At 35.7% G+C, this 23,771-nt stretch overlaps 1 protein-coding gene across 5 annotated transcripts; it reads right to left on the bottom strand.

Moving 5' to 3' along the window:
* Window positions 1-575: 575 nt before the first annotated feature.
* On the bottom strand, window positions 576-23,367 carry LOC110027476 (PHD finger protein ALFIN-LIKE 5-like). 5 transcript variants are annotated; one of them, XM_020728927.1, is made up of 6 exons: window positions 23,107-23,366; window positions 22,967-22,999; window positions 21,845-22,073; window positions 15,352-15,472; window positions 3,819-4,057; window positions 973-1,056 (listed from the first exon to the last, which is right to left on the bottom strand). In XM_020728927.1, exons 1-5 carry the CDS (start codon window positions 23,204-23,206, stop codon window positions 3,821-3,823), a joined length of 720 nt encoding a protein of 239 aa, XP_020584586.1. In that variant the 5' UTR covers window positions 23,207-23,366; the 3' UTR covers window positions 973-1,056; window positions 3,819-3,820. The 5 variants fall into 5 exon arrangements, with proteins under 5 accessions (XP_020584585.1, XP_020584586.1, XP_020584582.1 ...); XM_020728923.1 differs by having other exon boundaries at window positions 3,819-4,102; window positions 15,343-15,472; window positions 23,107-23,365; XM_020728924.1 differs by having other exon boundaries at window positions 3,819-4,105; window positions 23,107-23,364.
* Between the last annotated feature and the right edge of the window lie 404 nt (window positions 23,368-23,771).

Below are 23,771 nucleotides of genomic sequence, written 5' to 3'. Positions count from 1 at the left end.
ATTGTCTATATATTATATTTCTACATAGCTTTATGAGACATGTAACCTAAATAGACTATTACATAAGAACAATATATTATAATAATTGTCTATTTATACAAATACATGTAGCAGTTTATGTAAACGAACAGTTATACACATATAGGAACAACATATTCTTCCACCTTGCTTTTATTCACTAGTTATGTCCAAATACCTCACATGAGCAAAATATTCCTACAATTCATTAAATACAAGTGATAAGAATTGGTAAGTTGGATACAGGGGTGTCAAAAATCTCCTCATTCACAAATAGCTCAGGTCAACTCAATAACTACTCATTTTAAGGTCATTTATCAAAAAAATGAGACCAATTTCAACAATTTTTTTCAGATCATAAGGCCTAAAGTTAAACATTAACTTAAAGAAACTATAAGAGAGAGAGAGAGAGAGAGATTTACATGCACACCACTCAAATCCTATGTATTTACATATCCTAACACCTAAACTTTAATTTTTTACATAAATTTCACCTTACCTATGAATAAAAAGGTGCATTCCAACACCTAAAAAGTAAAAAAGGTAGTATTTTGGGTATAAAAGTAAACAGTGAAATGTACAGCATTAGCTATGTAAATATATACGAGTTGGGGGTATGTATGTAAATGCCCCATATATAAATATATAGGCTATCCTCAGACCTCTACAACACGGTTAAGAGAAACTCAATTGCAATAATTCATTGCCAATACTATAACATCCTAAAATTGAAACGCTCTATACACTAACAATCATGCATTATCACAAAATTGTTCTTCTGATACTGAAAATTGCAAATATAGCCATAAACTGCAATTTAAATCTAATAATACTGAAATGAATTTTCTTGTAAATAATCCTTACTCCAACAATCTTATTTTTTTGATCAAGGGCAGCCTTAGCGAGCAGAGCTTTGAATGGATTAAGCAGTTTCTTACTGATTATGGCATTCTCCGTTCGCAAGACAAGTACATAGTTGCCCACGATTCTGTCTCTGCCTTCTTCGACGCCCTTTGCACCAGATTGAGCAACAGCGATCTGCATTTGCCAACGGATGCAGGTTAATTTCTTTCTAAATTTCAATGAATAAACAGTTCAATTATAGCGTAGATTATTTCAGTCATCACATTACTAGTTTATTATCAAGTTTTTTGTGCTTAATTGTGGTTTTTTTTTCAATTATTAATTGATAATAGGATTATGTCAATTTAAGCCTGCTACAGTTAGTGATGGTGGTTGCAGAACTTCGAAGTCTGGAATTGCTGCGCAGGTGATATTCTATTATCATGAATTTTCTTTTCATTTTTTTAATTTTGAGTTTGTTAATGTATTTTTTTTCATTAATTTATCTATAGTTTCAAGATGAAACATATGGCTTTCTTTATATAGTTTTCAAAAATAATCAAAAGTTCAAGTAAAAATGTTACTTTTAATAACATTTTTTATTTTTTTGTGAATGCAACCACAATATTTTTTGAAGGGAATTTACATGTGTATGGTGCATCATATATTTTTTTATATATCGATGTAACTAATATCTAAACTATATATATTTTTTGGACCTCGTTCTATGGCAGAGAGAAAGAACTGGAAAGCTACATATAAAGGATCTGGCAGATTACTTCCACCTTCCTATATCAGAAGCTGCAAGGGAACTTCGCATTTGCTCGACAGCCCTCAAGAAAATTTGTCGAAAGCATGGAATGCCACGATGGCCCCATCGAAAGGTTTATCTCCTCCCCCTCTCTCTCTCGCTCTCTCTCTCTCTCTCTCTCTCTCTCTCTCTTGCTTGAATTAATCTATCAAATTTTCTAATAAAAAAAAGCATTAAAACTTGTTTTTGATGAATGAATAAGCAGATTAAAAGCATAGATAGAAGAATTTCCAACTTGTTAAGAGATTTTCATGCTAATAATGAAGAGGAAGCGTTGAACGGACAAGCAGAGATAGAACGGCTTAGAGCTCAAAGGGCCAGAATATGTGCTGGCCAGCCGCCTTAATCATATTGTACTATTTTTGCATAGATTGAATGTGTAGAGGACTTGAGGAGTGATATTAGTCTTGCTTTTATGAATTTCAATTCAAATATATTAAATAAATGGGGCAATTAAATACAGAGCACCACAAACTAGCTATTTACAAATCAACCACCCTCTTTTATCCATCTTTCAAATTCTTACTTGGTAAGACCCCGACCCAAATATTTCAATTTTATGAAATTCTCAATAGTTTGATCATGGTATGCCTAAATACATCGGTTCGGTGGTTCAAAAAACAACTAGGTGCCTGATTTCCAAATGAGATATATGGAGTTCCCTTATTACCCCCATCAAAGAAGCTAAAAATAGTCATAAAAAAATAATTTAAAAAAAAAAGAAACGACCTTCAAATGAGGAGCAAGATGGGTTACAATGTAGGCGTAGCCAAAGTAAAGTTAGTGGTTATAACTGAATTATTCTAAAGCCAAGTGACCACAGCCTTAAAAAAAATTTACTGTACTCTTTTTGTTATTGTAAGGTTAATTTAACTGCATGGATCTATTATAATCTTGAAATATTGCCACTGAGTGATTTTATAATGATGTAAAGCTTGTCATGTTGATGTGTTAAAATATTAATTCTCTCAGTTGTAACTATAGATTTGCTCCAATATATCTGTTATAATCTTATCTGTCAGTTGTAACTATAGATTTGCTCCACTATGTCTGTTATAATCTTACAAGATTGTAGTTTAATCTATATTAACTTATATAGGAGACTTGTGCAAACCTTATTCAAACCTTGGAAAAGCATTTTCTAATCATGTTTAAATCTTATTAAAACTTTATTTGAACCTATCTTCCAACAAAGGTCTGGAAGATTTGAGTAAAATCAAGCATAGTTTGAATTTTTCTAGAATATGATCCTCATATGATTTAAACTCATCGGATGTTTCATTGACTCTTTTTCAAATCAATGTTGCGAAGCTATCAAAAATGGAGGTATTTTGATTCGAAGTGAACTTTCAGGCATGTTATCTCAATGAATAAAATAACGAACATATTTCTCCAATTTTGAGCGTTATTGGATGCATAAATTCAAATTTCTATAATTAAAAATCACCAAATCAAAATGAAACTCTAATAAACCCCATAGTTATTGTACCAACGAAGACTAAAAACATCATGTTATACCGAAATAAATATACATTGCATTACGACCTATTACTTTATTTATATTGTCCAGCATCCTTTCCTCCCCTTTTGAGTAAAAATTACTTCATTTCTCCTTAAAATTTGTCATCCTAGCATCCGGCCAATAACCGGTACTTCTCTGAGCCTTAGACCCAATGATCGCTCTCCTCCTCTAAAAAAAAACATTCAACTCCCTTTTCAAATTGCCCTTTTTAAACTAAAAATATCATAATTAACATTTTTTTATCATATCATTTATTTTACACAACATTTTTTAGATCCTGAACAAAATTAATTAGGATCACGCACATCATGTCAGCGCTCAAAACCTAACCATGTAAGGGAAAGAAGCCCCTAAACTGCAAGGCTATTCTATGAAAAGGAAATTTAGTAGATGAAACTCCACTCAACAGAAAAAGACTACTTTTATCTTTCAAAAATGCCACCTTCACGTCAAAGATAAGACAAACAAATTTTTGCACCATTCTCATTCATTAAAGCATAGTAAAATTTTCTACATAAGCTGAATTAAAGGAAAAGCTACCAACTTAAAACATTAGCATTATGCATAGATCCCAAAGTAGTCGTAAAATTAAACAATCTAAAAAAGGAAAAGTTGAGCAAAAACCTTCAAGAAGGGCGAGATCTTTTGTTGCTACTACAAGTAGGGCACTTGTATTGCTTGATGTGTTCAGCTTTTGCAGGTGTAATCTTAACACATTTGCCATGGAACCACTTCTCACAGACATCGCAGCATATCCAGAACTCGCCAGAGCCATAATTTTCCCCACATGCACCACAAAGGGCATCCGCATGCTCATCTTCTTCCTCCTCTTCATCCACATCTTCATCCTCTTCTTCCTGTTGCTGTAATCCCCTTGTGTTAGTAATGGTCTGAGGTTCTGATGCACGCTGCTAAATACAAGTAAAGAATATGATGAATATCTTTACATCATAGTAATAAGGTTGAACTGACAAATAAGCTATAGCTTTGAGGAATTGTTCTTAAGCCACTTTTTGGAAAATATATAAAGAAATATATTGGCACCCGTCATTTATAAGTCATGAAATAATTAATGAAAGGTGTGGAATAAAATAATGTGCTTGACACTTTGACTCTATGGCTGTGTGCATCAAAGTGAGCTTGTGAATCTGTTTTAATGTCCGAGTCAATTTAAGCCTCTCATTGTATTTAATCTCATCAAGCTAAGCAGTCAAAACATCAGCTAAGAAAATTTTAAGGTCACAATTTAACCAATGAAACATGTTTATCACATATGGATCACACTTTCTTAACAAGAGTGGTCAGAAATGAAAATATTTTTTAATTTGGTTTATCACATCAAAGACTAGAAAAAATAGTAAATTAGCGATGGGGTTGTAATAATAGGTGATAAAGTCATTAGGAGGAGTGAACGATTTAGATATTTTAGGTATAGTGTTCAAAGTTATAGTGGTATAGATGGGGATGTTATTAGCAGAATTCAAGTTGGATGGTTGAAGTGGAGGAATCCATGCAGCTTATTGTGTGATAGAAAAGTAAAGTTTAGACTTAAGGAAAATTTTATAAGACGGTGGAAATACCTTAAATGCCTTAAGGAGCAGAATGTTGGCCTATAAAAGACAAGCAAAAAATTAAGTGTTGCTTAGATGAGACAACTCAGGTGGATGAGTGGTATTACAACTGGAGACAACATGAGAAATGAATATATCTATGAATGGGTTGAAGTGGCTCCAGTGGCAGATAGGGTTGTCAAAACGGCTCGCTGTTCGCGAACAGCTCGTGTTGGGCTCGTTAAGAAGCTCGTGTTGGGCTCGTTCGCTAAGTTAACGAGCCGAACACGAATTAATTAAATTATTATTATTATTATATACATATATATATATATATATATATCTCTTTGATGAGTAGTCTTTTTAAAAATTTAATTGACTACAAGGCTACAAAAATTTATAATCAATTAAAAGTATTAATTAAAAAAATAAAATAAAAATTATTAAATTAGAATCAAATAATGTTTTAAATCTTGTCTCAATCCTTAATATCTTATGGCTAAGTGATGAGGGTTGTCAAAATAACTTTTTATTCGTGAACAGCTCGTGTTCAACTCGCTAAGCAAACGAACCGAACACGAACACACTTTTTGAGCTCAAAATATAAACAAGCCGAACCCAGTTGGGCCTGGGCTCGCTCGTGTTCTGCTCGTTTACACCCCTAGTGGCAGACAAGATTAGAGAAAGTCGCCTAAGATGATTTGGTCACATTAAAGGTCAATCATCTGATGACCCTGTTAGGAGAGCAGATATTTTTTTATTTGAGTAGTACTAAAAAGATAGAGCTAGACTGACAGGGCAAATGAATATTCATTGTATAAAAAATTAAATAACTCAACACAAATACACAAGATAAGCATCTACAATTCGAGTGGCAAGTTATTTCTCCCAGATCATATAATTTGAGAGATAGAAAATTTCTCCCAAACCCTTACCATAAGACTCAAGATCCAATCTCATGAATAACTCTAACCTTAAAGATTTTATCTCTATTTACACTAAACAATAATAAATGACAAAAGACTAAACTGCCATTGGCGCTCAAAAGACAAAATTGCCTTTAGGCTAGGCACCGGTATAATAAAAGAATTAAACATGAACCAATTGAACTTTTATTGGTGTTCGGCTCGTTTGAAATTATCATTGCTCGAAATAGCCTTGTGTTTAAAATTGATAGTGAAATAAATATGTGTTCGGTTCGATTTGTTTAAATTTGGCTCGACTTGTTCGAATTGTTTGAAATAGGGGAGTAAAGAAGCCTCATTTATTTATTGTTTAATTTAGGTATCTTTTGGTTTGCCTTTTAAGAACACTTGTACTCTTCCAAATATAAAATACAAGATGTGGGACTAAAAGTAGGCATCTGCATGGCACCACGTGGGGGTTAGTACTAGCTTTCTGTTGTCTAGCGATCTAGCCATTAGCACGGTCGGTTTAGTCTTATCGATCCAATTATTTCATGGGCCTGACAAGGTATGGACCAACCATTTTGAAATCTCAATTTGTGTTCATTCTTCTCACGGGATTTATCCCTTCACCAATTTTTTTTACTTTAATAGAAGATAGCTTTCATTGAGGAGGTGGGGATAATTGGCTAATTTCATTTACTTTTATGAAGGAGCATTTACATACATACCATCTAATTCGTATGTATTTACATATCTAACACCTAAGTATTGCTATTTACATTTATACCACCAATAATTTTCATATCCTATTTAAACTTTATTTTAAAATATATAAATTAATATAGATAAATATTATTTTTAAGAATTAAATTATTTCAAATCAAAATGAGCCGAACACGAACGAACAAACATTTGTTCGTATTCGACTCGTTTATAATTCGAGCTTAAATAATTTTTTTGTGTACGGCTCGCTTGCTTATTGAATGAATCAAACACAAGTTATTTAACAAGTAAAATACGAGTTTTTTGTGAACCACGTGCTTTTTTGATAGACCTAGGTGCAACAATACTTCCCTTCCAAATGACACATTGTCCTCAATCTGGGTAAAAGTGAGGGTGTTTCTCCTTCTCCACCACAATTGTATATGTTTCTTCATCATTTGTCTCCTTGTCACACACTGTGAGAACCTATAATGTTCAATCCTTGTGATGTATTTTGAAAAAAATTTCTCATTACACCGAAAACAAAACTCCTTGACTCGCTTATCCTGAATCTCTATCTCTATAAGACGATTGAGTGTTGCCCTTGATCGTGGCTATACACTTCTATCCTATGGAGCCTCTTTCTGGACTATCACTATTTGAGCTTTTGGTATTATTATGATTGTAGCAATTTGGTATGGTGATCCACCTGTGTTATTCCTATTAGCATGTTCCATTGCATTTTTATACACTCCTATCCTATTGAGCCTCTTTCTAGACTATTACTATTTGAGCTTTTGGTATTATTATGATTGTAGCAATTTGGAATGGTGATCCACCTGTGTTATTCCTATTAGCATGTTCCATTGCATTTTTATCTTCAACCATGTTAATTCCATAGTTTTCCCCAATCATCGCAATCTTAGTAGTCAAAGTGATGCTTGAATCATGGCTTCAATCTTTTCATGAAGTTGTCTTCAAACACTTCTTCTAATATCTCTCTCCTCAAATTTATCTCTACACTCCATGACAGATCATTCATAGACCATTGCAAAAAACTGCTCGTGTAAGTCCCATTCCAGTGTGGTTTTAAAGCGCTTCAACAATCGAACCTTAAACTCTTCCCATGTTCGGATTGGCTGGTATTGTTCTCTCCATGACTACCATGCTAATCTTTACTTTCAAACATAAAACCATCAACATCAATTTTTCTTCCTCCGTCAGCCCATTAACAACAAAATATCTCTCCACACAATAACCCCAACTAAAGCATAATCTTTTTCAAAGATCGACATCTTCAGCTTCCTCATGCGTGACTCCACCCCAATTTGCTTAACTGAAGTTCATTCCGCCCATAAAGTAGGGTTTGGATTCCATTCCTTGACCCACATTAATTTCTCTTCTTCCATAAATCTACTGTACCCCATAATCAACTCATTCGTCCCCCACAAGCTCCAGAATTGTCTTCTATCCAGAGTTTGTTGTAACAAAAGGCACTAGTGCGATTGGATGCAACTCTTTTCAAGCTCACACCCACCATGATTCTCTGTTTTCAGGTTGAAATCATTCAAATTGATCCTTCCCTTCCCTCAAATCGCATGTCATGTTGCCTCTCGTTCCAATTGTCCAAATGTCGTGTCATTCATTCCATGGGTTGATGCTCAATTCTGCTTCTCATTCCTTCACCTAATCTCGCAATTCCAGATCCACCTAAAATGGCATTGTTACACTGATGTTGCATGAATTATGCTGATTGTTATTTCTCGTGTTTGTTCCAGACGTAATTGCTTGATCTCGTTGCAGGCGACGGAGGGTTTGTGTGTAATTTTGTAATTTTCTTCATCATTTCTTCTATGATTGTGAATCTCCCCACCATGATAGAAAAACTCTCCTTTATTCTAGATCTGATTTGACTGTCTCTTCTGCTAGTTTTTCCTCCAAAAATGGTACCTTTTTGGAGGCCATTACTGCTGGGGGGTTTTCAAATTCCTTTACGTTGAAATCACGATATTCAGAATTTCTGAACATGGGTTCGACATGTGTGGAACTCTGGATGTTGTAATCTCGAAATTCATGTGCAGGTTCGGTAGGCAATCCAATTTCTTCGCAGATCCCGATCACTAGTTTTCGTCATGATCACTAGTTTCCGTCACAAGCCACACAAAACTCCTTTACGCTGTGATCCCAATGGTGTATTCCGATCACGAGCAGTCTGAAACTCCAATACGTTGCGAGGCGATCCCGCGCTTTGGCTTACTCCATGACTGCGGCGTTACTTATATGTCGAGATCCTCCTCAACTAGTTGAATTGCGACTAAATCGCGAAGGAACGTCGAAGGAATGATGCAATCACATATGTGTGACTATCGTGACTGTATCCGCAAAAATGAGGGTGGGTGCAATAGAGACTGTTGTCGGCACTATTTTGGTTGGGAAGTTACCCATAAGAAGTTGTCGGTCCCCGGAATCAAAATTTCGTCGCCCGCTTCGGAAGGACGTTTTAATTTACATATAGTTTCAAGTTTAAAAAAATATTAAATCAAACAGACCCCAAATTTTGTCATAGTTTAAATGAAAGAGCAATATACCTCAAATCATATATTTATCCCGAATGATAAACACAAGACTTGAGGATGAGGCTCGATCAAATAAACTAAAAAATATATGACGTTCGTTTGGTTTGCGAAACCATTTTATTTGCCGACAATTTCCTCTATTTAATATGAAAAATTAAATAGGGTTTATATTAAGTTGGGTTCGGAAAAGCTTCCTATAAGAGCAAGCCCCTATAATTAATTACATCTTAAATGACTGAATTCGCCTAAGAAACTTTCGATAAAAATCAAGAAAAATTATCTTCAAAGAGGTGTGCAAAGGGGAATGGTTCAAACTTGAAATATTTATTATAGAATCCAAAGGAAGAAGAACTAGGGGATGCCACAGATCCGAAGGAGAACCTCGGTGACTTCTCAGTCTACCCTATGGTTTGGCTTCAGTTTCGAGGAAGAAATATTCAAGTGTTTTATCCTGTCAATTTTATTTACTTAGGACTTACATTCGTGTGAAACGATCACACAAACCGCCTGGAAGATATGAGGATTTAGGTCGTGACAGACGACAACCTCGGAATCCTAAGACGAGTTAGGGCTTAGAATGTACAGTAGAGTCATACAAATGCCTAAAAATAAGTTGAGGATTTATGTTGCATAAGCAAACAACCTCAAAATCCTGTGGATTGTTGTTTTAACTTCTAAGGAATGAATGATTTAACTGGTGTAGACATGTTCTGCTATTGAAGATGGTCGTGCTGCCCACAATGCTATCTTCAAACTCCTTGTCGTGACTAGTTTAAGTTTTTTAGAGTGTCAGGTTATAATGTCAAATCAAGCGGCCCTATGATTGTAGTCCTGTAAACATTTTATGAGAGACATGTTAAAGTTGTACAGTGTATCGAACAACAGTAGAATGTGTAGCACAAGACAACAGCAGATTATGCAGTGAAAAAGAACAGTACAACATGCGGTGTAAAGAAAAGATAAAAGGTACAGCAGAAAAGTGGCTGCAAGAAAGTAACACACTGTAAACACAAAGCAAACCTATATACCTGGGAGATCCGTTGTTCCTTAGGTGTAGTTGATGCAACAGGTACAAATAGAACAGGATGAAATGCATCATATAAACGAAAGCAAAAGAAGAAAAGAAACGTCACCCGAAAAACTCGAGAAAGAACGGTAAATGACCCACGATGGAATATTCGGGAAAAATCAACGAATAATCCATGACGAAAAGCTCGAGAAAATTGACGAGTAACAATTCAAATAAAATCCTCAAAACCTCGGAAAAATCCCGGAGAAAAGACTACAAGTGTTTTGTCAAAAAAATTTTGATAAAACATATGAAAAATCTGAAAAGAGGGGACCGCAAGCACTCGAGTAGGTCTAGGCTCAGATATATATTTGTACTTAAGGGTCGTCGAAAGCTACTCGATCACCCGTATGTATAAAGTCCGCCACTCCACTTGAAGGGTGTCTCACTGAACCTAACTTATGAGGGTACTCCTTGGCCCAAACAGGTAATCAATAATAGGTGGACAACAAATTTTTTTAAATGTATTTAAAATTTATATTTTTAGCATGCACATAGGTTTCAAGCATACAAAAGTGGGTTGTATCAATTTTGTTTGTAGCAAATAAAAAATAATTTTTGTTTGAAAAATGTGTATCCGTTCTTATCAAATATGTTTTTATTAGTTTTGAAAAATTGTAGTTGTCTACGAGTCGATCACAGCATAGAACCACCAACAACCTAAGAAGGTACGAGTCCCCCTCTAGTCTTATGTCGGTGAATGATACTTTCATCCTACAGTTTATCAGGTCCCAGAATTGAGTCCTGGTGTTGTAGGATGAGGTATCATTCTGCTCTGCCACCGGCGTGCCTTTGTCATCATCGCCCTACGCCCCAAAACAAAACCGACATACTTGCGACCTTGCTTGATGGTTTCACGTATAGCAAAAGGTTGTACATGAACACTTATGTATTGGACATAAGCATAAAAAACCGAACCAAGAAGCAACGAAAAAAAAACAAAAATGAGGTGAGAGAGAGAAGACACTGATCCACCTAAAACGCCGAAAAGACGGAGGATGAATCAGATCTCAAAACTCACAACGAAAAGACTTGAAAAAGTAGGGCCCAAGGTCCTTGAATCAATCCAAAAAGATGTCATTTTCTCGCTTTATTAGAATTGGATCAACCCAAGGAGGGTGTCCTTTCCAAATCCTGTTTCGAACGAGTCAAAACGGGCCTGAACCGACACGACGATCACCCACAAATGACCTCCCCTACATCGGTATCAATCCTCCAAAAATATCTTCCATAAGCTCATTTTTAACCTCAATCAAATGCTCTCCCAAATAGGACTTGGCAAATTTTCCAAAATTCATATATCAAACAAAAGAAAAATGACCTGGGGGAAACCACCACTAGCATTTCCAAACCCATATCAAAATTAAGGTTTCTCAACTCCCAAATTAACCAATAGCCTCATATATCAAATGAACATAGAACCTAAAACCAAATAAACGCTCACGACCAGGGTCAGTAGAAAAGAGGAGGCAGCCACCAAGGCTTTTGGTCAAGGCAGCCCGAAGGACAAAAGAGGTTCACGGCCAAGGCAACCCAAGGCACAAAAAGGCACACGGCTAAAGTAAGAAACAAGGCCAAAAGAGGCTCACGGCTAAAGTAAAAAACAAGGCCAAAAGAGGCTCACGGCCAAGGCAAGGCACAAAAAGGCTCACGGCTAAGGTAAGAAACATGGCCAAAAGAGGCTCACGACCAAGACAACTCAAATCAATTACATGAGGACCTTTGACATACATAAGAGAGTGCAAAACATAGACATCATTTTGAGATGACTAATTTCTTAATCCACCAACAATCATCCAGGTAGTTCAAGTCCAACAAGAAGGACTAAATCCAATTAAGGAGCCTTCAGTATGTCTCACGAGTAGGGATAGGAAGCAGCTCAGGACAGCCACCAAGCCTTTCTAGTAGGGACAAATATAAAGCACAAACATAGACTCTCGGGTAGGAACTAAAGCCAGTAAAACCACACCCAAACTACCTCTCAAGCAGGGGCTAAGGCAAGCAAAAATCAAACCCAAACTACCTCTCAAGCAGGGGCAGAACGAGACAAAACCGAGCTCCCAACCAGAGTAAAACCGAGCCGCAGCTAAGGCTCAAACCCAGACCACAATAAAGGCTAGAAAACATCTTCATGCCCTCAAAATATCAAAATATAAGGCTACCACATGTTTCAAACAAGAATAGCTATGTAACTCTTCCAAATCAAAATAAATTTCTTTACATTACGCGCTTTTAAGCCAAAAATGATCATAAAATGTCAAAACCGAGCCTCTAGCAGGGGTTAAAGCAAATAAAACCGCACCCTCCCACAGCTTGAGCAGGGGCAGGAACAAACACCAACAACATGCTCTCGTATAGGAGCTCAGACCAGCAAACCGAACCCCCAAACAAAGCCAAACCGAACCCTTCAAGGCCCATAAGTAAAGTTCGAGCAGTTAGGACAAAGCTTCAACAAAAACCAAAAGCCAAGTCTCAACAGAATCCAACCTCCAACCCTTCCAATGTGAGAACCGAGCTCCAGTAGAGACCAAACCCAAACTTTGAAGGCTAACAAATGAAACCATAATAGCAAATCTACACCCAGCCACCTTATAATGAAACCGAGCACCAATAGAGATCAAAACCGAGCCCCTCAAAATCAGCAGGGAGCCCCAAAGCCTCAAAGAAAATCAGAAAAGACCAAACTTCAATAAAACTTGACTTCTCATACCCCTAAGGTGAATACCAAGCCATTCAAGGGTTAAAGGATACCCACATGCATTTAAAGCATCAAAATACAAGGCCACGATATGTTTCAAGCAAGAACAACTATAGAAACCTTCCAAATCAAGGTGAATTTCTTCATAGCATGCGTTTTGAGCAAAAAGAAATCGTGACATGTCAAAGCCAAGCCCTTCTCATGCATGAAAGACAAAATAAATTTTCCAATACCTCATGCTAGGTAAGAATAAATGAAAGGCTTCATGATACATGTCCTAACATGCTTGCAAGAGAAACTAATATTATCTCAGAGCCGCATTTTAATATTTCCAATTTGTCTTGAACAAAAAGAAAAGAGATGAGCTAATAACATACTATAGTTTCACCACCTTAAGCAAGTAATCAAACCTGACTCCTAGAACATGCTCACATTTCTATTTTTCAGATGCTGAAGTGACAAATATTTTAAAATATAGGTGCAACCCTAGGCTAGCATGTTGTACTATTCAACAGAATCATCCTCAATGGCTCGGCAGAGAGAAAACCGAAAAAAGGGGCAAGGCACGGGGGAAGAAGGTATCTCGTTCAAGCAAAAAAAAGCAACACAGAAACTTTAAAAGCACACCCCAACTTCAACTCTTCCTCCAACGGTAAGAGGAAGTCAACCCGAGCACAGAAAACTAAAGAAGTGAGAAAAGAAAATAGCAGAGTTTTCCCCCCCTCAGAGATTTTCGGCCCTTTGAAACGCACCAAATAAAAGTCTCATCTAAGCCAGAAAAGGAGAAGGAATGATTAAGAGATCGCATATGGCTCGAGAGATCGAGAGAGACAGAAAATGATACGATCTGCGGTAGAGAAGATCGAACTCAGAACGCAAAAGATAGGATACGAGGGATGGGCGCCTGCGAAACTTGTCTCGCGTGCAAGAGGCGAACCCGGGAACAAATCCCTCCAACGACACGAAGAAGAAGCGGGTCAGGCAACCGAACGAGCCAATCTAGGGCTGAGACAGGCCCACGGGTTCGAGATAATGAGGCGGGGAGGGAGGAGATAGATTTAGGTTATAAATAATAATAATAATAATAATAATAATAATATTTATTATTATAATTATATTTCCCTAGACGCGTCGTCGGAATGAAACGAGCGTCCCCCCTTAGGCAAAATCGACGTTCCAGACCCGTCGACGCAGTGTGCTTCGTCAACCGGAGTTGTTTAGGCAACCTCATCAACGATCGAGACAAAAACGCGTGGCGACCCGGACCGGACCCGGTCCGGGTCAAAAACTCGGCTCGAGCTCAATCAAACAGGACAGCGAGGAGCACGACGGCGTCAGATCAACGCATACAGTCAATCATAATGCCAACAATCCTATAGGGATTCTCTTTGAATTTCCTCACAGTAGCCCCACCTACTAGGTGCTAGAGGTCAAAACTACTATGCAGAACTTCAAGTCGAGCGAAGAAAAACTCGAAATTTCTAACAGGGAGGGCTCCTTTGCTAGTTTTCTAGGAGTAGTCGACGGGAAAGCCCTACGACTAGATCCTAGGCTATTTAAAGAGAAGAGACTAAACATCAACCAAAAGTGAGGTCAAAAACTGCGTAAGACGCGGTCCCTGTACACAGTGATCCCGTAGTTGACGATCCTGACGTTGGCGTCCCGTTAGCTCCAAATCACAATTGTATTGCAATAACAAATTGAATTGAGCTGCTTTGTATGTTGCGATCCTTCCCAAAATGGCTCTTGTGGAAACTCTAGCTCTTGGATGGCAACTAGGGCACACCCGATTCTTCATATTTGCTTCCTAGAACCAACTGCTCAAATACCAACTTAACAGAATCTGTGATATTATTTTCACAGAAATTAGGGCAAACTGAATATTTTATTGCAAGAATATCAAACAAACCTATAATTAGGGTGGTATGTTATATATCCCAAATCCTACAATTTGAGAGGTAGGAAATCTCTCTCAAACCTGACCCTAAGACTCAAGAACTAATCTCGTGTATAACGCTAACCCTAAACATATTAGCCCTGTTTATACTAAACGATAATAAATGAAAAATACTAAATTGCTCTTATGCACACAAAAGATAAAATTGTCCTTAGGCTAGGCACCGACATAACATAGACCAAGAAAGACTTGGGCGTGTTGTAAATAAAATCATCTTAATTGATTATAATTAAATGAAAAATATGACACTCAATAGGACATGATGGACAAAAACAAGGGATAAAGGTTTGTTGTTGTCATTGTTGTAAAGTATCAAAGGCTTCAATGTGGGTGGAGAGTTGAGATAAAAATTGAAAATGATGGCATAAAGAGATGTGCTGAAAGAGGGAGAGAATATAGAGAAATGGCCTTCAGAGTAAACTAATATTTGAAAATTAAACATCATGAACGCTTTGTAAAACATTTCACATGGTGAGTTGAAGTGTGTGACTATAACAATGAATCAAGCCAGTAAAAACTGAAAAAGAGGCTGCTGATTGTGACTGGCAGGTAAAATAATTATTTTCTTGTGACAAAAATAAATTAGCAGGCAACGTGTAATAAAATTTAGCTTGATTAAAGCATTAAAAAGGTAGAAAAAGGAAAACAAAAGGTAGAATGTTAGAGGTATATGGAGGATGTAAAGGTCCTGCATTACCAGTTTTGGTGCCAATTTACTTTTGTTACTGTGATAAGCGCCAGAAGATCTTGCATTATGCTTTCGAGTCACAACTTCAAATATGGTAGGTAGGTCATTAATCATATCAAAGAGTCGCTTCCTACATAATAAAAGAGAAATTATAGCTGTGTACCAATATTTCAAGGTGTAAATGGTTACATGTGAGCAATGGCACAACACTAATCAAAATAGCAGAAAGACCAGTTTGAAATATTCTGTAATTTACTTTGTCATTGCAAAAAAAGGTAAGGTGCATGTTAGCTTTTTTTTAAAGCAACTGTTGATTTAGCAGCTAGTCTTTTAGCCATATATGTGCTTCTTATCTCTAAAGGAACACTATTTTTTGGGAAATTTACATACATACCACAGAATTCATATAGATTTACATATCAAACACCTTAACTTTCATATATACATTTATAAGGATCAGGTATCCAATGCATGAAAAGGGGTAATCTACTTTTAAAAAGGAAGACATGGTGTGAGTTGATGTGATATCAAAGATTTTGAGTGTTATGTATGTAAATTTGAATGTTTAGATGTTGATACGTAAATACATTAGAATTGTGTGGTCTGTTTGTAAATTTCCCTAATTTTTTCATTTGTACAAAAGCTCTCCTTCGAGGAAACTCCAATACATCACCTTTATAGAAAAGTGGCCATAGTGGCCCCCAAAAAAAAAAGTTAGGTGAAAGGTTAAGTTACATCCTCAAAAGCATTTAAGATTCTCTCTTAGCCGCCATGGCTTTAAAGAAAAAAGGTACATGGGATCACAAAGGATGTCCCCATTTGTTTATTCTATCACTTAGCTGCTTTATATCACATCCAGCTTACTGCATTGGCCTGTAACTTTCTATATTAGCTATGAAAAAGCAAAAAAAAAAAAAAATCCAAAATGAGCTATATATTGGAGTATAAAACTAAAAAAGACATTTTACTAAATGAGGTCTCTTTCAAAATAAACAAAAAAGGTTAAACATTGGGAGAATATTTAGAAAAGGCTCAATAATATTAGAACACAATGAAGTACACATGAAATTAATCTAATGTAAAAAAGAAAATCATCAATCAATGATTCTGGAAAGATCAAATAATAATTAGGTATAAGGTTTTTGAATAGCTAAAATTTATTAAAGAAAAATAGGAATGGAGATAGGGAAGTAACTTATATTTATGTAGAAATGCATGACTTAGAAGCGAGGCTTAGAAAATACATGAGATAACTTCAAAGAATCAAGGTATTGAGCTCTATTTTTTGAAAAAAAAAGGCAGCTGAGGGTTATGTGACTATTAATCACAAAAGAAACTAATACAAAAAAGAATGACACTCTTTTCTCCCTCTTTTCCTTGTTCTTTCTTTGAACTCGTTTATAAAGAATGGTCAAGTCTGTCTTAATTACCCCGTAAGGGCTCCTTTCATAGACATTAGAGTTTGTAAAAGACCATATATGATGACAACGTTAGTTGGGGTCTCACTTTGTAAACATCACAACAAGAAAAATGTCATTCAAAATCCATGAGTAGTGATATACCGTATATTGCATATAATTAATAAATAAAATTATATGTTTAAGTAAAATAGTTCCAACTATATTATATGTTGAATCAATTTCTTTATATCTGAATTATTATACTAACATATTAATTTCATTTCATTTGGCATTTGATCTTGCTTTGCATTATTACATAATCATGAATCTTAAAGCATAAGAAGTGAATATGAAAGACTCTTTAAAAGAGTCGACAGAAATTGAACATAAAATAGATGAGGTAAAAATAAAAACATCCATAAAATATTAAATACTATGATATAAATCAAATTTAGTAATTTATATATAAGTTGAATTGTTTCGCCACACAAAAAATTTAAGATTTCAAATTGGCAACTTAGAAGTCCTCGTGAAGAAACATCTCGTGATGATTCTTCCTTGCCTAATGATCACATACATAGCAAATCAACCTCATAAAAGACATTCATCTCGTCCAAAAAACTTAAATTATTAGTTGAATAATTGTCTGATGATGTGCCCCTTTCAGCATACTCTCAAGAGAATTTCCTCAAACTGTCAAAAAAAGCTCATTATTTGCAATTTCAGCAAGTTCCGAAACCCTAGCAACTAATGGATTTTAAAGATTATTGAGACCTCAGAAACCAACAAGAACTTAAAGGCAAGATAAATCATAATGATATTAGGAACACTATAAACATCCAAGAAAACTATTTGAGAAATGATCATGTTGAGCGAAACTATAGATATCAAGCAACAGATCATGAGATTCTTTGTGATCGCCATCCAGGTGAATCTGAGAAAATAATAAAATTAAGGTCAATGCCCCAATCTTCACGGTGGACAAAATCCAAAATTTAGGTTTTATTCCGTATCAAAACTTGAAGAACACTTTGATTATCATTTCATTAATGATGCATCATGCAAATGCTTACTTACTAGCTATAAATCTAGAATATTTAAACTAGTAAATCACATGAAATACAATCAAAATTGTTTGTAATTTTGCATTTTTACAGGCGATTCATGAGAAAAATGGTGACGATAATTAGGTTTATGTGGTACTCATCCTAAAATTAAGACAGAAGTGTCTCTTTAAACCAATGAGTATAAATGAAACTTATGATCAAGCATTAAAGGTGAAAAGACAACGGCAACTTTCCCTGAAAAGCAATGACAATTCATGTCATCTCAATATACATTCATCTGCTTAAGTCAACCATTATTTATCACCCAACTCACACTACAACTACCACACCATCAAAAAAATCCTAACCAAAACTCATAACAAAAGAAGAAAAAAACACTTCAATATCACTGAAACTAACAGTCTTCTGCAAAAGGTGTCAAGTGAAAAATGATATAGCTCATTGATTCCCTCAAAAAATCATGCCTTTGAAGCTATACCCTAATGACCTTCTTCCAAGTACTGATGATAAGTGTTGAACAACTTAAGAATAATAATTCTTTCTGGCGATGATATGAGCATGGAAATAAGCAACAAAACAATAATTTCATGCACAATTGAATTTAAAATAAAAATAAACTTGAATTTGAAAAGTATATGAAATTAAACCTGAAATTTTAAAGCAACTCTCTTCATGGTGTAATCATCAAATAGCCTGTCTTACCGCATTTCCAAAACAAATCACTCCTACTTTTTAAAATTTCCAAAACAAACAAGAAAAACAGCATTGCGGCAACACACCGTCACTGCACTGCCGCCCCAAATGCACCCTTAGGGTTAAGGTTTGGGAGAGATTTCCTACCTCCGAAATTGTAGGATTTTGAAGGGATCACCTATCTCCCAAATTGTAGGTACTTATCTTATGTATTTGTGTTGAGTTGTTTGGATTATCGAACAAAAATAATATATTTTGGCATAATTCGAGTGAATTTTCTAACCAAATGGTATTAAAGCAATCGGTCTAGTAAGCAAATAAGAAGGATCACATTGTCGGAGAGATAGAGTCGCTCGATCAAATTTGTATCAAATTGTTATTGGCAACATGATTGATGAAGGATCACGAAAGTGACATACATAATATCTGAAACTCCCATCTTCCTCCTTCCACTTTGTCCTTGCAATACAAGCGCGGTCAAGCTAGAAGGGGAGCAACTAAGGGATCGCGACGTACGGAAGGGTCAAGACGTATAGAAGGTTCGTTGGAAAGTCGAGATCGAGCTAGCTGGGAGCGAACAAAGGGACTGTGGAGTACAGTGAACTCATCTCACAATACAATCATGATCAAGCAAACGACCAAATTTCTGGCATACAAGACTTTCGCTTTTGTGATATAGAAATTTCCAGGAAATAATGATGGCAGCAAAGAAAAGTAGAAGATTTGGAGAACAAAACTGGAGGAAGAGATGAGTCAAATCAGATATAGGATGGAGGAAATGTTCATCATAGAAATAATATTTTTCTTCAAAGACTATTTTTTTGCCATGGAAAACCAAATTGACCAGATTGGAATGCTTGGAGAAGATGATTAGAAAACTTACAAGATGCAAACCAAGGCCCCATCAGCAGTTCAGTTTGTAAACTCTAACCAAGGATTGACCAGAGAATCCTTAATTAAATTGAAAAGAAAAGAGATCAAATGAGCTTATGTAAGGGGAATGGGATATAGCTTTGATTGAGGTGGACTAGAGATTTACGAGGGAGGTAATTGGGTTGAAACATGGCAAAGAGGTTATGCAAGGGGTATGGAGAAACACGAAGAAGAAAGAAGAGCAACAGGGATGGGATATGGCTATGATCAAAGGAGATAGTTTTACCTCAATACATGGCGAAAAATTATAGAGGGAGAGGGAGAGGAAGTTGGGGTGGAGATGCTAGGGTTCAGGAGTTGAAGATGTTGATATTCAAGGAGAAAGATACACATGGATGGGTGTGTTGTGTGGAGCAATATTTTGTAGTAAATGGGTTAAATGGGGAAGAGAAACTCATGGCGGCAGGGTTATGTTTGGAGAAGAAAGCCCAGGCATGGTTTCAGTTGGGGGGTGGGGGGAGGGCTAGAACTCTATCTGCTTGTAAAAAGAAATTAAAGATTGTTTGTCGAAATGTGTCCAAGTCATTCGAGAAGAAGACCTGCTTGAGCAATTCTTTGAATTAACTCTGAAAGGGATGCCATGGAGTATAGGGAGAGATTCGAGCCCTTATCGGAACAACTGAGGAGAACTTATGAAGTAATATTGAAAGAAAATTTTATGGTCTAAATCCCAACATAAGTGCAGCCTTCGTTCACTAAGACTAGGGACGTCAAAAATTGACCTGACTCACCAACACGACTAGAACTCAACTAAAAAAAACTGGATTATGGTTTATCAGAATATTTTTTGAGTTGGGTTCGGGTCAAAGAATTCGACGCTTAAAAATTTCGGGTGGGGTCCAGGTTGAACCCGAAAGCACGAACATGGCCCGAATAAGCACAAAAAAATCGATTGTACTTTTAACTTTTATTTCATTAACTGTCATATACAAATAATTTTTATTAATTTGCCTATTATTACTTGTTAAATGTTAGAAGTATAACTTTTAATAAAACTTGAGCTGTCAGGTTAAATGACTTGGGTTCGAGTTTACCATGTCTGGGTCGAGTCGGGTTGAGGTTGAGTTTTTCGAACAATTTATTATTCGAGTCGGGTTCAAGTTGACCCGATTCGAGTAAATAAATTTAGGGGTCGGACCCAAACCCAAACAGCTGACCCGACTTGAGATCCATAACTGAGACCACGGGGCTTGAAAGAAATTATGGAATTAGTACAGTTGGTTGAAGATCATAATACAACGGAACAAGTTAATAGGAGCAGCACAGGTGGAGTACCATACCAAACTACTACAACTATGACGACACCAAAAGCTTAAATAGTTGTTGTGGGAGGTTTCACATGACGAGAATTATATGTTATGACTGAGAGTGACACTCAAGCGTCTTATAAAGACAAACATTTCGAAGAAGCGAGCCAAGGGGATATATTTTCAATGTGATGAAAACTTTGAACCAAGACACAGTTGCAATAGTCGAGCAATACAGGTTATCACGATTTGTGATGAGAAGACAAAACATGAAAAAACAAAAATAGTTGTGGTGAAGGAACACCCTCACTTTTCCCACTTTAAAGGCATAGTAATACTCTTTTGGGAGAGGAGTATTACTATGCCGGTGTCTAGCCTAAGGATAATTTTGTTTTTGTGCGCCTAAGAGCAATTTAGTATTTTTTCATTGATTATTGTTTGTAATAAATAGGGTTAATGTGTTTATAGTAAAGGTATACATGAGATTAGGTCTTGAGTTTTTGGATTAGGGTTTAGAAGTCATTTCTACCTCTCAAATTATAAAATTTGGAAGAGATCGTCTGCCACTCGAATTGTAGGATTTGGGAGAGATTGCCTACCTCTAAAACTCTAGGTGCTTATCTTATGTATTTGTGTTGAGTTGTTTGGATTATTGAAAGAAAACAATTTATTTTGTCCTGATTCTTGTGGAGTTTGTTGCTCCTTCAACCTTCTGTAAAGATTCCAAGATTTTCCTAATGAAGCTAGAATTGAAATTTGAAAAATGATTATATCATAAATACTATCCAAGATTTGCCTAATAAAGTTGAGGCAATGAAAAATAGAGATAAAATTAGGCATATGTCAATGATGGTGATGATGAGGATCAAGATGAGGATAATGAAAAGGGTGAAGTGAGGATCATCAGAAGCAAGCTTTACGAACATTTCTTAAAATAAAAGATAAAACATAAACACTTTCACCCAATATTATGTTATTAACATTTGATGATGTTAACCTTTGAAGATTTATAAGTAAAGATGAACTTTTTACTTTTTAAAGCAAAAGGAGAAGGGAAAAAAAAAAATAAATGCAGATAGCATATTCACAAGAAAGTGAAGTTGATAAAATAGATAAGCAGATCACATTATGTTAATCCTTTTATCAGAGAATAATTAGTCACCTTTCAGCTCTATCAAATCCAAACCTCGAACCAAAATAGAAAGCAACAGAAATTAGCCATGCATCACTGTGTACTGCAACTAGCGATAACCAATCTTCCTCTCGCATTCCATCCCTAGCAAAGTTAATTCCCAAAGCAGGCTCAGGTATCTCTGGTGGGATCTCTTCTGCAGGAAGATTAACTTCCCACTGCTCGCTGGGAAACCCATAAAGACACAGATTTTCCTTATCTGCCAATCAAGCAATTATGTCAAATAAAACTTCTACTTCACGGATATAAAGCTATAAGAGTTGCTGGCTATACAGTACAGACAGAAATTAGGCTTTAATTCAAAATGTCAAAATGCAACAAAATTTTAAAACAGACAAGTTATTAATATACTCTGACGCCAGTAGTATTTCCAAGAATAAAAAAAGGAGCAGCAAGAATAGGGTTGAAATATCTATAGGGTTCTGTAATAAAATCTTAGACAAACAAACAGTTCGAGGGGTGGGAAACTCTACGATCAGTCTTCGAAATAACAGCATGAAGAGAGAGACCGTTTTGGAGGATAAGCTTTATTATTGAGCAAATTAAGAAATGATGAATAAGAGCAAAATATATCATATGGCATATGAAGCTTGGGGCTTTGTTGATAGTATTATGCAGTTGTTCTGCCGTGTTTTTTGCATGAAATAAAATCCTCCATGCTCTAACAGAGATGATGAATTTACTATGCAAATAAGATGATCATATCCTAAAAGCCATGGAAGAGGGAAAAAGGTATCTTGCATTGCTTTCCGTCTCAATATTCCCAAATAAATAAGAATTATGATACATTAGGTTTTAAAAAGTAAAGCAAATGATTTACTAACACAATTCTGAAACCCCAGCTATATCAAATACACTTCAAACTGTTACTTCAATTACCACCAAATGATAACTTCAACTACCATCAAATCATGAAACCAATCTTATATCCACTATCAAATTACAGAAAACATGGAGAACCTTGAGAACCCCCGCAAATGTCAGACAAAAACTAGAAACGCCCTTCAAAAACATTGCATGCCAGAACCCATTTACTCTCGAGTAAATAAATTAGCTAAATAGGCCGCAAAAAACATGAATGAAATCACAGACCTGGATCGCACTGCTGGTAGAAATCGTCCACATCTGCAGCACCCCAAACAAAATCGGTTAAGCAAGAAACCGAATTAACAGCGTGAAAAGAAACCAAAATATCACAACCGTGCTGAGAAAAAATGAAGATGGGAGATCACCGTTGGTGAGGGCTTTAATCAGGCCGGCTCGCCGGCCCTTGAAGTCCTTGAAAACTTCATCCACCGAGCGGGGATTATAAGGGGTGTAATTGCCGTCCATGGAAGAATTCGAGAGAGAGAGAGAATAGAGAGAAATTGAGGTCTGCAAGGGATTTGAAAGGGTTTCAGAGGTGAGAATGCTATCAATGGTGTAGGGGGAGGGAAACGATGAAAAAGCCAACTACGCGAGAACGCAGATGGAAACTATTCACCGCTTCAGATTTTTTTTTCTTTTCCCCGTTTCAATTTTTTTTTTTTTTTTTTTTTTGTCTTTTTTTGTTAAAGAGATTTTCTATTTAAATTTTTTAATTTTTTAATACATATTTTAGTGTTCAATAATAATATTTTTTATTTATTAATTTTATTTTTTTAGAAAAATTAGGGAGATTCTAAATGTATATTTGCACGTTCTTAGATTGTTTTGAAAGCTTTTAATTTATTTTGATATGTTTGGTAATTAAAAAACACTAATTTTAATTATTTAGTGATATTCAAACTAATTAATTTAATTTAAAAAACTTATTTTAATTATTTTATGATATTTAATCTTATTATTAAAAGCTAGCCCTTTAGTTATAATAAAATACATATTTCCCTCAATTTAATTAATTAGGACTCAATTTGAT

Source organism: Phalaenopsis equestris, unplaced genomic scaffold (assembly GCF_001263595.1).
Source record: "Phalaenopsis equestris unplaced genomic scaffold, ASM126359v1 Scaffold000428, whole genome shotgun sequence".
Classification (NCBI taxonomy): domain Eukaryota; kingdom Viridiplantae; phylum Streptophyta; class Magnoliopsida; order Asparagales; family Orchidaceae; genus Phalaenopsis; species Phalaenopsis equestris.
Note: the sequence above shows the minus strand (reverse complement) of the source record. Positions and strands in the feature narration are given on the sequence as shown.

Bases quoted from the DNA above. Each gene is read 5' to 3' on its own strand.
- LOC110027476 (XM_020728923.1), bottom strand. From the start codon at position 23,206: ATGGACGGCAATTACACCCCTTATAATCCCCGCTCGGTGGATGAAGTT. The intron at 15,473-21,844 runs GTGACTAATTAT...TTTATTATGTAG, and splicing joins GGATTTGATAGAGCTGAAAG to GAAGCGACTCTTTGATATGA. The intron at 4,103-15,342 runs GACCTTTACATC...TGTATTTAGCAG, and splicing joins CACCAAAACTGGTAATGCAG to CGTGCATCAGAACCTCAGAC.